Raw genomic sequence first — 15403 nt, forward strand, 5'->3', positions numbered from 1 at the left:
AACACATCTGGAAATAATTGTAAAAGTGTGACATCATAGCTGGCACTAGTCCTCCTAGTTCCTATGTTGTGAGTCACCGCAGTTCATGTAGTTCTTATCACCCTGGTTTAGGATCCCCCTGAGTCTGACACTTCTCATCCTTCCGATCATGGTCCCACTGGACCTAGAATTTCTTGTCCCTTATAACCCCCTGGTCATTCTAATCTAGGTTCTCCTGGTCCTGCTAGACATTGTCCTTTCTAGTTGTGGTCTTTCTGGTCCTTTTGCTTCTGGCCCCTTGGTCCACCTTGATCTGATGTCTGTGGTATTGGTACTCCTGTTTCTGGTCCCTCTCTTCATTGCAGTGGCATAGGTAGACCTTTTGCCGACTGTGGCGGTCACTGCTTTTGCAGCCCGGCAGTGTTTGCCACCGGTAAGAGTAGGGGAAGGGGTACTGGCAATTCCTGTATTCGCCACACAGCAACAGCAGCAGGTAAGAGCAAGGGGAAGCTGCTGCCCACTTACACTTGTGCCACCTGAGGTGGACCGACTCCTTACCCACATTTGCTACGCCGGCGATTCATTAGTCTCATGGTGCCGATCCTCTTTGGTATGTTTACTTAGGTCTGCTACTCCTGGTTTTGGTTGTCCTCATCCCTCTCATCCTGAGCCCTCATAGTCCTATTTGTAGTTCTGGGGCAGGGCTTTCTGTTCCTTCCACCTCTGGTCCTTCTCTTCCGTATGCCCTTGACCACTGGGTCCAGATTCCCCTCTTCCACATCCTCCTGGTCCTCCTTCTAACCCTGGTCCCGGTACACCTAGCGCTGTTTTTCATTGTCCTGTTCCTAATCGTTTATTTGTTCCACGTCCCCTCTGGCATTAGAAACCCTGGCCTGGTTCTTCTTGTATTGGTCCTCGTAGCTCTGGTCATCCTAGCCTTCCTAGTGGTCCACCTCTTGACCCTTATTCTCCCACTTTTCATCCTCCTCCTTCTATTGCTTTCATCCCCATCAACCCCTCCACAATTACTTTAGTCAGGTACAGCCTCCCAGCCTGTCACACATGTTTTATTTTGACTTCCAGATTACTTTTTCTGAGACAGCATTATCATGTACAGATTTGAGAGACCAGTAGAGACAGGACCTTGCCCACTTAAAACACTGCTTAACATGTTAAAAATCAAAACTACCATTCCCAGTATGCATTGTTCAGGTCACTAAGTGGTCTGTGTGGCTGAAGTCGCAGCTCATGACATGGGGCCAATAAGCATCAATGCTTAAATAACATAAAAAAGTGTTTATATTCACAGGCAGCAGAGTGAACTCCTCCTATGAATTGCCCATTACTTACCTGTCTCCTGCTTTCACTTCGCTACTCCACAAAAGCCCCATTACAGTGTCTCTCTCAATTCATGTCCTGCAAGTCCCGCAAAGCACTTTGTCCCCAAACACCAATTACTTGCTTTATCTGTCCCCCCTCTGGAGCATAGCTGCCAACATTTCAGATTGTGTTATGTATGACATGGCAATGGTTTGAATGAACTGATGAGTGTCACTTTATTGTAAATGTGTGCCACTTTTATTGACACTTTCTCAGGAGTAAAAATAAGTAACGCAATCCTTGCATAGAGGCAAATAGGACGGGACCCTCGACTCACCGACTCCTTGTTTGTCGTCCTTGTTTCCATGCTGGTAGGGAGAGAGATCACACCTCCCAGCCCCCTCTGCTTTGCCCGGAGGCCAGAGGCCATGACACATAATCAGTGGGTGCCTGAGCACCGTTAATAGCCAAGAGGTGTCCCGCACGTATGATCTGCAGACTTCCCCTCAATGCCACCTAGGTGTGAAGAACAATCAAAGTCTCTCCAAAATCTCTCTAGTGGAACGGCCCCAGGACACAGCCATATTGGAAATTCCAAACATTATTATTTGCTCATCCTTGTCCAAAAGGAAGTGACAAGCAAAACACATCCGAACACCCAAGGTTCTCAAAGGTCCCTTTTACCTCCCATTGAATCAGGATAGCTCTGATAATCCGGAGACAGGGGGTGCTGTAAATATGGATTGGACCACGATGCTTGGCAAAATAAAAGACATCATCTAGCAAAGTATTGCCCCTCTGATTTAAAGATTGTCTGCATTGGAGTCTGTTGTCTCAGAGCTGAGGAAAGGGAATGAACCTATCAAGGAATTGATTAACACCCTTCAAATTGTGGGACCTACGTTTCCAGGTATGAACGCCCCAATTGAGAGAGACATTTTGTCTCAAAGTCCGGTCCTTGAAGGCCCAGATATTCGTGCTTCTAAGCCGCCCGAGTTGCTTTCCCAACCTTTGGTACCTCCAGTATTACATGCTTTAAGGAGCATATTGGAAGGGGACTGGAATCCAAGTAGATCAAATGGAAACAGGGGCCGTGGGGGAAATGGGGATGCAACGGGAAGTAGGGTCTCCTTGTCTAAATCTATCTCCTGATTGCTGTCCCTACATATCAATTTTGACAGGGGTGCCATGTATTAGTGCAAATACTACAGAAAATACTGCCCAACTAAAAAACAAAGTATGTTGTTTGGTTAGCAAAATATGCACACTTTAACTGCAAGGATTATGATGATATTTTATTTGTCAGGAGGGTCGGGTGGATTGGACCCATGACCAAAACCCTAGAAGAGGATTGTGTCGTAATCAACTTTAGGTTTCCTGTTTTGGCTAAGCGATTAATTCAAAGCTCCAATCCATTGCCATTTGTTAAACCTAGACACCTAGAGGAATCTAGGATGGGGTGAATTGAGTGGGTCTCACCAGGTTCTGTTACCCAGAATCCCTCGCAAATCTAAAACTTTGTAAAAAAAACCAGAAAACATTTTCCTCATATTTCTGTGATGGAAAGTTCTGAAATCTGTGTAGATTCACAAAATTCCTCCCACCCTGCATTTCCCAAAGACTTCCGAGAAAAATGGTACCTCACTTGTGTGGGTAGGCCTAGTGCCCACAACACAAAACAACACAAAACGCAACATTGACACACCACATTTTTACAGTGAAAACTGACACTTTTTTTGCAAACTGCCTAGCTGTAGACTTTGAACCCTTGCTCTGCCGGCACCTAGGGAAACCCAGCAAACCTATACATTCTTAAAAACTAGACACCCAGGGGGATCTAGGATGGGGTAACTTATCTGGTTTACACCAGATTCTGTTACCCAGAATCCCATGCAAACCGCAAACTTTGTAAAAAAACAAATGTTCCCCACATTTCTGTGATGAAAAGTTCTGGAATCTGTGTGGATCCACAAAATTCCACCCACCCCACATTCCGCAAAGTCTTTCGATAAAAATGATACCTCACCTTTTCAATGTGACTTCTTTTTTACACATTGTCTTACACTTGGAAGGCAGAAATGCATCGAAAGTCAATAGATAATATCAGTTGCTCTACAATTCTGTGTTCCCCAAAGACTCCTGATAAAAATGGTACCTTATTTGTGTGGGTAGGCATAAGTACCCATGACAGAAAACGGCTCAAAATGCAACATGGACACACCCCATTTTTATAGTGAATTTTGTGGGTGTCCAATGCATAATTGGCTAAAAACGTATTTTTAGAAAAATGTAGCACTTAGAATTCACAGTGCTATACCCTAATCCCTATGTTTTTGGCTCTTCCCAGTCACAGGCCCTTGCCCCGCCCACATAGTGAGGTATCATTTTACTCAGAAGGCTGAGGGGAATGCTGTGTGGTAGGACATTTGTGCCAGCATGGTGATCCCACACAAAAATATGTGGAAAATATGCTTTTTTGAGGTTTGCAAGGGATTTTGGGTAGGAAAATGTTGGGGGGATCCACACAAAGCAATACCGCGCTGGACTCCCCCGGGTGTCTAGTTTCCCTAGATGGCCTGGGGCCAAAAACCCAGGTGACCCCCCTTACAAAACCAAGTCATCTTCTCAATACGTTTTGGGCCCTTGCCTGCCGCGGTTCCTTGGGCCACCAGCATGAGTCAAGTACAATGTCAACACTCAGCAAGACTGCGTTTGTTCCTTTTCCATCTAATGCATTATGTTTATTGTTATGTTGGAAAATGTTATATAGTACACGTATGCCTATGCTGTATCCTAGCATATATATGTATAATAAGGCTCTTTGAGCACGATATAGGCAAAAAACAATAACAATTATTTTAAAAAACGAGTGTTAATATGGCTGCTGCAAAGCACAAAATTTACCATACAGGTGACAGATTTGTATTTTATATAGACAGTTCAGTGGATTACATCTTTAGCAAGTGGTGGCTCCTCCACTATGGTGGAAGAGTGTCGCCCCACTGCTTTCAAGAAGTGCAAGAAGTAGAAATATAAAATGACAATAGCTCTCAATTATTATCATTTTATGTTTGTGCTGCTTTGTGGGCGGGTGGGGGGTGGGACTGCTCTGCTCTCGGAGCAGGGCTGCTCTGCTCTCAGAGCAGGGCAGGGCAGGAGCGGTTTGCCCATGCAGCCTGCATGCATTACAGCCAGCGGGGATAACATGCCCAGGCTCCCATTCCCTGGTTGGATGTCGAACCAGGACACTCAAAACCAATCACAACCCTGCATTGGAGTGTGGTGATTGGTCAGGGGAGCCTGGGTGCCTGAGTGCCTACCAATCACAATGCTGCAGGGAACTTCATGAGTCGGGTGGGGCCTACTGCTGATTGCCCACTCTCACTGCCAAGAATAATTAGACTCCTATAAGAAGGGATGAGTTAATGTCAGGAGGTGCGCAGCCGCCCTGCAGTTCTGACAGCTGGCAGAGCCAGGACTCGCCTCAATCAGACTATTTCCACACTGTATGATAATTTAAAGAATGTGCTTTCTAAGCTCAGGTTGTTGCTTTCAACTTCACTGATGGACCTGGGGCCTCACTGGGCCATCCGTGAACATTCATGCGAACTGAACCCTGTTGTACAGTTCCACAATGCGCTATCCAGTGTCCTTGAGGGTGATATCCCCTGACCCGACTGGCTGTCAGCTCAAGGAAGAAAACATTCTGCTGCACTCTACTGCACTGCAGTGAGACACTATGAGAGTGCCATGTGGTGTAATTTTATTTTTTATTTTATTTTATTTTGAAGGTTTTATATAGCGGAGACAAGACCCTTACGGGTATCAGAACTCTTTACAACAAATAAAGGAAATAAAGGGAATAGACACAGGAAAATAGGTATAAACATCCGAAAATATTAATGCTTATAATAGATCAAACTACCGGTAACTGTTCCAACATACCACATATCTACAATATCTGCATCAAATAGATCAAGTGAATTTTGTCAGGAGAATCGATTTAACTTGTTTTTTAAAGGATGCCACATGAGGGTTCTGTCTTGTTTTTGGGGGTAAGGCATTCCAAATCCTAGGGGCCATTCCTGAGAAGGAGCGGTTATAAGTTTTCTTATTTTTTTAAATGCTGTGGGTTCAAAAGAAGGTTATATTAACTCCTGTTAGTTCTGTTGCCGCCTGATGGTAGTAGTTTCTCTGCAAGTTATTGTCATGTTTTGTGATGCAATGCCTTTTGTGTCATACAGGCGATTTTCAAATGGATTCTGACCTCAAAGGGTAGCCAGTTAAGGACACGCAAGTCCGGGGAGATGTGACAGTTTCTTTTGGAACCAGTGATTAGTCTGGCGGCTGCGTTGATTGATTCTCTTAGTGGGTCTGTCATTGTTCTGGGGAGGCCGCAGAGAGCGACACTCTCATATTCCACTCTGGGGATTACTAGAGTTTGGACTGCCTGTTTAAAATCATTTGCGGGTATGAAGGGCTTCAGTCTTCTTAGGGTGTTCATTTGAAATGTTGCTCCTCTTGTTGCTGCACCAATGTGCTTCTGCATATTTAGCTTATTGTCCAGAGTAATACCTAGCGATTTGGCAGAATCGATCAGGAGCGGTTGGCCGTTTAGTGCTGTTAGGTGCTTCATCCGTTCCATGATGGTGGTTGTTTGGTTGGGGTGCGTTATTAGGAGGAATTCTGTTTTTAGGGTGTTTAATTTTAAATGGTTATTTGCCAGCCAGGTCTGCGTTTTTTGGAGCGTAGTGTTGAGGGACTTGATGTCTTCAAGTGAGTGTACCTTAATGTAGAGTTGTGTGTCATCTGTGTGCATGTAATATTGGACCTTTGTTGAGTTGAGAAGCTCTGTGAGTGGTTCCATGAACAAGTTGAAGAGTGTCGGGGAGAGAAATGAACCTTGGGGTACTCTTAAAGTGACAGGAGTAGGTTTGGATAAAGATTGATTGGTCTTGAAACTTTGTGTTCTGTTTTGAAGGAAGGAAGTGAACCAGTTGTGAACCGTTCCCGTTAGTCCGCTTCTATGTTTCTTGTGTTCTAATAGACTGTCATGTTTGACGGTGTCGAAGGCGGAGGATAGGTCCAGTAGGATTAGTAAACATGCTTTGTTTTGGTCCAATCTTTTTAAGGCATCATCTATTATGTGGGTGATGGTGGATTCGGTACTGTGCCCTGATCGAAAGCCAGATTGGAATTTGTCAAGAAGATTGAAGTGTTCAATGTGGTGGGTAAGTTGCGTGTGAACACATTTTTCTAGGAATTTGGCCAGGGTAGAGATGTTGGATATGGGGCGATAGTTATCTAGGTCAGCTGGATCCACTGATGGTTTCTTTAAAATGGGGGAGACCTGACCAGCTTTGAGGATATCTGGGATGGATCCTTGAAGCAGAGAGGTGTTTATAATCCTGGTCCATAGAGGCACTAACATCGGCATGAAGTCTTATAGGAGGGAAGCTGGGAGTGGGTCAGCAAAGTGATTGGAGGGATTTAAGGCCATAAGCGTGTTTAGAATAGTTTCTTCGCTGTAGAGGTTGAATGAGGACCAATCTGCAATGTTTTTGGGGTCGAGCTTTGCTCTGCAGGGGGTACCTGGGGCGATCATGTGAGGGTTGGTGAGGTCTGATAGGTCCTTCAATAGGTCTGTCTTTATGTTTTCCGTTTTTGTTGTGAAATAGGACACAAATGCCTCGTAGTTGGGGAGTGTTTCTGAATTAACTTGAGGTGAGTGGGAGACACCCTTAGATTGTGCTTTGATTATTTCAAAAAGTCTTTTGCGGTGATTCTTGGATTGGTTCAATTGATTGCTGATGAAGTCTATTTTTAATCATCTGATTTTCCTGCAATAGGCGAATCTCGTGCTTCTGAGTAATTCGAGGTGAAGGGAGGAAGGTGGTGCTCTTCATTGACGTTCAATTGTTCTTAGTGCTCTTCTGTCATCATTTAACCTACCATCATACCATGGGTTTGAGACTCTGTTTGAGATACTTTTCAATTGTAATGGGGCTAAATTGTCTAATAATATGTTCATAGATTGGAAGTAGTGATTGGTTAGATCGTGTACTTCGTGTGAGCTCTCAGATGGGGGCGTTAAGATAGGGCAGGCGGTTGAAAGTGAGGAAGGATTGACGTTTTTTAGGTTTATCTTCCAGATTTTTCATTCTTTTGGGTTGGACATAGATTGATTTAACTACTTAATTGATATAGAAAGTGATGATGTGATGGTCGGACCAGTCACAAGGGAGGATAGATTCCAGCTGGGTGGAGTCCGCTTTGGAGATTACCAGATCTAGGGTTGATTCTTTTTCATGTGTTGGGCTGTCACAAATTTGGGAGAGGTGAAGGTCATTCAAGAAAGTTTTGAGGCTATTGACCTCCGGGTCGCCCGGGTCATTCCAGTGGAGGTTGAAGTCCCCAAGGAATTTCTGCTTGTTCTGGAGTCCGGCATTTGTGGCTAGGATATCCATTATGTGTTCAATAAAGGTAAGGTTGGTTACTGGTGGATGGTAAAGTGAGTGAAGTGAGCATATTGGGGTGTTATTATTAAAGATTTCAAGATGTAAGTATTCACAGGAGGATAAAAACGGGGAAATGAGACGTTTCACAGAGAGGTAGTTCCGGTGTATGCAGGCAGTACCACCTCCAAGCCTGTCAATTCTATCTAGCCTTTTGATGTGATAGTTGGGTGGGACTAGTATGTCTAGGATGGGTGAGGATGAATCGTTTAGCCATGTTTCCATTAAGATTGTGAGGTCAGGTTCGTTGTTTAGTATGAGGTCAGCTATATCAGCGGCATGACGCGCGGCTGACCTCCAGTTTAGTAGGATACATTTTAGCCAGACCTTGGTAGGTATAGTGTTGTGGTCTTGTAAGATGGGAACTTTCTTGAGGTTTTTTTCAACAATACCTCTGGTAATGTGTCTACTGGCTCTACCGGGGTTGGAAGGGATGGCTTGGATAGAGGACAGTATTGGTGTGTTGTCTGTGTGCGCAGAGAGGGAAGGCGGAGTTGGAATGTAGTAGAGAGGTAAGATCTTGCAGTGAGAGTGGGTTTTTTATTCTGAACGGGCTGGTTAAGGCATTGGGGTCAGGTATTGTTTTCCATCTAGGGGGTTTCTGTGACATGGAGCTAGTGTGTAATTGTTGGAGGAATTTCGCGTTTGGGTTTGGTTGTGTCAGGATAAGGTCATGAAGAGTTTGGATGTCTTCTTTAATTTGATGTAGGGCTAGTAATATCTCTTCGAGTCTAGCGTCTGGAGCCGAAGTTGACTTATTCCTCACCTGGTCTGTAGGTAGGTGAGGGAGGTTATGATGAGACTGTGTTTGTGAAGCGAGAAGTGAGGTGGTCCGATGAATGGCTGTTTTTTAGTGTGGTGATCCGATGTAAGGGGGGAAGTAGGGAAGGGGTGCAACGGGGTAATTTTGTGTACTGTAGGGGGAGAGGTGGTGACATTCGACATAGGGGGGGGGCTGTTGGAACGCTGGCTGATTGGATGTACAGGTGTAGGGGGAGGTTGTGGCCAAGTTTGTAGTGGGGATGCTGGGCATAGCGAGAGCGGTAGGGTGGGTAGAGTTGTATAATGGGTGGGAGGGGGAATTGATGCGGGATAGGACATCTAGAGGAGAGTGGACACTTGTGTGTGGAGTGATAGGCATATAGGAAGTGGAAGTGGAGTTGTGTAATGTGTGGGAGGGGGAATGGATGTGGGATGGGACAGCTAGAGGAGAGGGGATGCTCGTGTGCGGAGTGATAGGCATAGAAGAAGTGGAAGTGGAGTTGTGGGAGGAGTAGGCCATGGGGAGATGTATATCATACAGTGGGGGTCAATTGGGGCGGGGGCAGGTGTATAAACACAATGGGAGCTAGTGGGTGGAGGACTAGTGGGGGGGTCATGTGGCTGGTCGGGCTGGGTGCAGGAAGAGTTGTCAGCTGCCTCCAGTGATGCCTCCAACAATGCGTCCTCCTCCTGGGACATCCTCATGCAAACCGTGTGCCGGTGTCCTGCCAATTCCCCCGCAGGACTGCCTCCAGTCATGGCGCCAACCCGGGGGCCCCACACAGCCAGCTGCGAGCTTGGTCGAATGGAGGGTTGCCACCAGCGAAGTCCTGCTCCTGAAGCGGAGGACTCCCACTGATGGACTAAGGTAAAGATTGAATCCACATATCTGTAGCAGTGTAGTTCCTATTTCCCGGTGCCTGAAGCAGCAGGGCTGGTGAGGGATAAACAGGGATATTGTATACATTTTGATTCCCAGCCTACGGAGCTCCATTCACGAGCTCCTTTCCGGTTGCCATCTTGCGAGATCAGAATCTAATGAAGCAGCAAGTAAAAACAAACATCCACAACACTTTGTGTAGCTCAATCACAGCACACAAGGACAGAACAGGATGAGGAAATCATACCAGGTCACGTGAGGTGATGAGTCGATGGGTGGTCACAAAAAACAGCTCTCTTTTACAATGTAGCACCTTAGCCGGGTGAAATTGAGAATGACTCACCATTCACCTCTATGCAATCTGGGCCAGGCTGATTTTTACTTCTGTCTGAGGCAGCACAGCAAAAAGAAGACTGACTGGCTACTGAGTCAACTATTCCAGCAGTGTTCTGAGAACTGCAACATCTCAGAGTTGTTGACATATAAGGAGCTACTTAATTATGTGTGAAAAAACATTTTAGTGCTGTGATGCAGATCAGATACCAGCACTAAAATGTGTGCTTCTATCCCTCAACGTGAGGTACTTGGAAGGGCTGCTGGAGCCCAGATAACAACTATCCGTCCCTGTTTGCTGCTGCTTCTTGACTGCGGCTGTGTTTCCAGATTCGAAATACTAAGTAAGCTTAATCCCCATTAAACAGAAGTCTAAACCTAGCACAAGCCCTCCCAGAAGAAGCCAAAAAAGTGTCCAGCCTTCAGAAATCACCAAAAGGAGCATTATGAACCTTAAAAGCACAATATATTCATAGGAGTAGAACACACTTATATAACATGCTTTAAAACCATATTTCCTGACAGAAGTGCAAACTATCTGTGTGCCATATTCTGAAGCTTCTGTTTGATTTCTAGATGTCTTATTTGAATATTAAAATAACATAAATGTTTTTATAAAAAATGTATTTATGGGTTTGGATCTGTAAATGGCTAAGCTTAATTCATACACTTTCCTTTTTTCAAACTATTGTACATTTGTAGATGCACTCACTTTCAAATAGTTCACACATGTTGCATCCCCATTATAAGATGGCCACCACACTACCATAACCTAAAGTCCCTTTTTTCTTTATGACTGGCTAAATAAAGACTCTCTTCAAACTATTTATCTGGCTGCAGGTAAAATTCTACATCATCTCTACTGACGAGCTAAACAGCAGAGATTATGTACTATTTTGCTGGCTTCTGGGTATATAGCAAAGATTTTTTACTATTTATCATGTGGCTGGGTAAAGAGACACTTCCTTTTAACAAACACATTGCGAATTCACAACACCTGAAAGGGATAAGACATGAATATGCGAGTGCTGTTGAACTCTTTTTTCATTCTTGGAGGGCTAGGAAAGATACATTTTTATGTAAAATGTGGAGGAGTTCCTCCCATTGAATACATTGATGAAAACATTTTGAAGACAAAAACAAAATACAAAAAAGTCAAAACTCACAATGACACATATCTTACTTACTCATTTTATGTGCAAAGTTATTGGTCGTCCCCCATTCCCAGGTCACTAAACATTTCACAGTTTTCAGAAGCAGAGTAGCCGCTTTTGGCAGAGTTAAGGAGAGTACAGGAAAAGCTGTAAAAAGAAAGCCATCTTAGACATGCTGACAATGCTAATAATCTCAGTCAACAGTGGAACCCCATCCCTGCCACACATGCTTGATTGAAAACACTTATGCAGTCCTTTTCCTGCTCTTGGTACTCATGATCTTTTCATGTTTTGCCATCATGAAACTTCTGTACTGAAACCATATCAGATATATAATTTTTTTAAAGTGTTGGGCAGATTCATGGAACAACTCACTGGCAATCGGTAGTGTGTGATATATATATACACATATATTACCTACTGGCGGTCGCCAGTAGGTAGTTATAGTTAGGACCACGTTTCCATAGGAAATCCGCAACATTCTATTTAGAATAACTTTGGCGCCGGTCGACGAATCCTCGCGAATTTTTCAAAATAGGTGGGGCGCTACGCTCCGCTCCTACCCTGAAAGTCTCGGGGGGATTCGTCAAGCGGGGGCTGAGATAAAAGGGGGGTCCCAAAACGCGTTTTTCCCATGCATTTTTCCATAGGACCTTTAGACAGGGCTACAGCCCGAACGGCTGAACAGAATTACTAGAAATTTGGCAGAGAGGTAGTCCTCAGGTCAAGGAAGTGCCTTTTGTAGGTTTGGTGTAAATCTGTTCAGTAGATTCTGAGAAAATAGCCTTTAAATCAATATATATATCTGAGCCAGCTTACGGTGTGCTTACGGTACGCTTACCGTACGCGTACGGTGGCGTGCGCGAGCGCGATTCTGATTGGCTCTTAGATCTAAGTAAACATTCGAATCGGCCGAAACCAGGAAGCGGCGGCCGCCATTTTCTCTCTCGCACTGAGAGTGATTTTTAAAATATAAAGCCCAAAAACATGTAAAGGGGCTGTTTAGACAGCTCCCACACACATAGCCATGTTGAGGGAGTCCCCAAAGATCCCCCAAGGCCAAAAACTGAATTTTTATTTTTTCGGTAATTTCGCCGATTACGCTTACCGTACGCGTACGGTAAAAAATAAAAAAAATAAAAAATGTATCCACACTCTCTCCACCCCGTGTGCAATTGGTGCCCTGAAGGGCACCAATTGTGCATGGCTTATTACACCTGAGATAAACTAAAATATTAAAAAAAATATTAATAAAAAAAAAAAATATCCACACTCTCTCCACCCCGTGTGCAAATGGTGCCCGAAGGGCACCATTTGTGCATGGCTTATAAAATATACAAAAATTAAAATATTACCTTTCAAAACGAAGTGCATCATATGTCCTCCATGTGCGCACGGTGCGCGAAGCGCATCGTGCGTACATGGCCCATCTAGCGTAACGTGGGCACGCGGTGCGCGTAGCGCACCGCGTGCCCACCGTGCGTGCACGGCACTAACTGCGTAAAGTGGGCGCGCGGTGCGCGAAGCGCACCGCGTGCTCACTGTGCGCGCACGGTGTGCGAAGCGCACTGTGCGCGCACGGAACGAACTGCGTTAAGTGGGCGCGCACGTCACGAATGGCGTAAAGTAACTTAGCATTTAAAAAAACGTACAAATTCACTGAAAAAACCATAGGTTTCACACACGTTATAGTTAGGAATTAGCATTTAAAAAACCTTGCAAATTCACTGAAAAAACCATAGGTTTCACACATGTTAGCGGAAATTTTACTGATAAAAAACCAATGAAATTCCCCCGTTATAGTTAGTGCAGGCAACTATAACTCACGCGACCGCAATCTTCTGCTGATGACATATGTGTCTTTATGAAAAAAAAATACTTGTAATATATGTATGGCTAAAAATGTATGGAAGAAGACATGGGCAAATAAGTGTCTAAATACAGTATTAGCATCAGCAGAGGATTGCGGTCGCGTGAGTTATAGTTGCCTGCACTAACTATAACGGGGGAATTTCATTGGTTTTTTATCAGTAAAATTTCCGCTAACTATAACATGTGTGAAACCTATGGTTTTTTCAGTGAATATATATATATATATATATGTATATATATATATATATATATTACCTACTGGCGGTCGCCAGTAGGTAGTTATAGTTAGGACCCTGTTTCCATAGGAAAACCGCAACATTCTATTTGGAATAACTTTGGCGCCGGTCGACGAATCCTCGCGAAATTTTCAAAATAGGTGGGGCGCTACGCTCCGCTCCTACCCTGAAAGTCTCGGGGGGGATTCGTCAAGTGGGGGCTGAGAAAAAAGGGGGGTCCCAAAACGCGTTTTTCCCATGCATTTTTCCATAGGACCTTTAGACACAGCTACAGCCCGAACGGCTGAACAGAGTTACTTGAAATTTGGCAGAGAGGTAGTCCTCAGGTCAAGGAAGTGCCTTTTGTAGGTCTGGTGTAAATCTGTTCAGTAGTTCCTGAGAAAATAGCATTTAAATCAATATATATATCTGTGGCAGCTTACGGTGCGCTTACCGTGCGCTTACGGTAAGCTTGCCGTGCGCGAGGGCGAATCTGATTGGCTGTTAGATCTTAGTAAACATTCGAATCAGTCGAAACCAGGAAGCGGCGGCCGCCATTTTCTCTCTCGCACTCTGAGGGGGGTTTGAAAAACAAAGGCCAAAAACATGTAAAGGGGCTGTTTAGACAGCTCCTAAGCACATAGCCATGATGAAGGAGTCCCCAAAGATCCCCCAAGGCCAAAAAGGCAATTTTCTTTTTTTTGAAAATTTCGCCGATTACGCTTACCGTACGCGTACGGTAAAAAAAATGTTTTCAAAAAAAATTATCCATATTCTCCCCACCCCATGTGCAAATTGTGCCCGAAGTGCACCATTTGTGCATGGCATATAAATCAAATTGAAAAATGAAAAGATTACCTTTCACAACGAAGCGCATAATATGTCCTCCATGTGCGCACGGTGCGCGAAGCGCATCGTGCGTACATGGCCCATCTAGCGTAACGTGGGCACGCGGTGCGCGTAGCGCGCCGCGTGCCCACCGTGCTAACTGCGGCACTAACTGCGGCACTAACTGTGGCACTAACTGCGGCACTAACTGCGTAAAGTTGGCGCGCGGTGCGTAGAGTCAATCCGTTAGTGCCGCTTTTAAACAATCAACAGAGCACCTCCTGTTCGCCACGTATCCATGGTACGAGGGCGAACAGGAGGTGCTCTGTTGATTGTTTAAAAGCGGCACTAACGGATTGATTCTACGCCCAGTAAGAACTTTGTTGAAAGGATTCTTGGCAGCATGTGACCCATTGGGGTATAATTGATACTACTAATCCCATCATGCATTATTGTTGTTCATTGGAACGTGCATTGGCGAAAGAATGGAAATATAAGAGGGAACGCATTAGTAGCTAACACAGTTGCTGTCATGTCTTCCTAGGTCCATGAGGAAGGGCGACATGCTCGAAACGCGTCGGACCAAATGAACTGTGGGGAATCATGTCTGTGGATTGCCATTGAATTGTCAGAAGCGTAACCTACCTGGGTGTGCCAGCCTTTGGGTCACCTTGACGTAAACAAATTAGTGGCTAACCCGGCCACGGCTTGGCACCACTGCGGATTGAAGCGGGTCCGCCTACGTATCCATGGTACGAGGGCGAACAGGAGGTGCTCTGTGGATTGTTTAAAAGCGGCACTAACGGATTGATTCTATGCCCAGTAAGAACTTTGTTGAAAGGATTCTTGGCAGCATGTGACCCATTGGGGTATAATTGATACTACTAATCCCATCATGCATTATTGTTGTTCATTGGAACGTGCATTGGCGAAAGAATGGAAATAAAAGAGGGAACGCATTAGTAGCTAACACAGTTGCTGTCATGTCTTCCTAGGTCCATGAGGAAGGGCGACATGCTCGAAACGCGTCGGACCAAATAAACTGTGGGGAATCATGTCTGTGGATTGCCGTTGAATTGTCAGAAGCGTAACCTACCTGGGTGTGCCAGCCTTTGGGTAACCTTGACGTAAACAAATTAGTGGCTAACCCGGCCACGGCTTGGCACCACTGCGGATTGAAGCGGGTCCGCCTACGTATCCATGGTACGAGGGCGAACAGGAGGTGCTCTGTTGATTGTTTAAAAGCGGCACTAACGGATTGATTCTACGCCCAGTAAGAACTTTGTTGAAAGGATTCTTGGCAGCATGTGACCCATTGGGGTATAATTGATACTACTAATCCCATCATGCATTATTGTTGTTCATTGGAACGTGCATTGGCGAAAGAATGGAAATAAAAGAGGGAACGCATTAGTAGCTAACACAGTTGCTGTCATGTCTTCCTAGGTCCATGAGGAAGGGCGACATACTCGAAACGCGTCGGACCAAATGAACTGTGGGGAATCATGTCTGTGGATTGCCGTTGAATTGTCAGAAGCGTAACCT

General features: G+C 44.9%; 1 protein-coding gene across 1 annotated transcript in view; it reads right to left on the minus strand.

Annotated features, from left to right (window-relative positions):
- LOC146809855 (cytosolic phospholipase A2 gamma-like) overlaps positions 1–15403 on the minus strand; it is a 596102-nt gene that overhangs the window by 135775 nt on the left and 444924 nt on the right. The window contains exon 13 of the mRNA XM_085616717.1: positions 10977–11090. Coding sequence (XP_085472843.1) covers positions 10977–11090 — 114 coding nt within the window. The remainder of the gene's footprint in view (positions 1–10976; positions 11091–15403) is intronic.

The sequence above is a fragment of the Triturus cristatus genome, chromosome 7, assembly GCF_964204655.1.
Source record: "Triturus cristatus chromosome 7, aTriCri1.1, whole genome shotgun sequence".
In the NCBI taxonomy this organism is placed as follows: domain Eukaryota; kingdom Metazoa; phylum Chordata; class Amphibia; order Caudata; family Salamandridae; genus Triturus; species Triturus cristatus.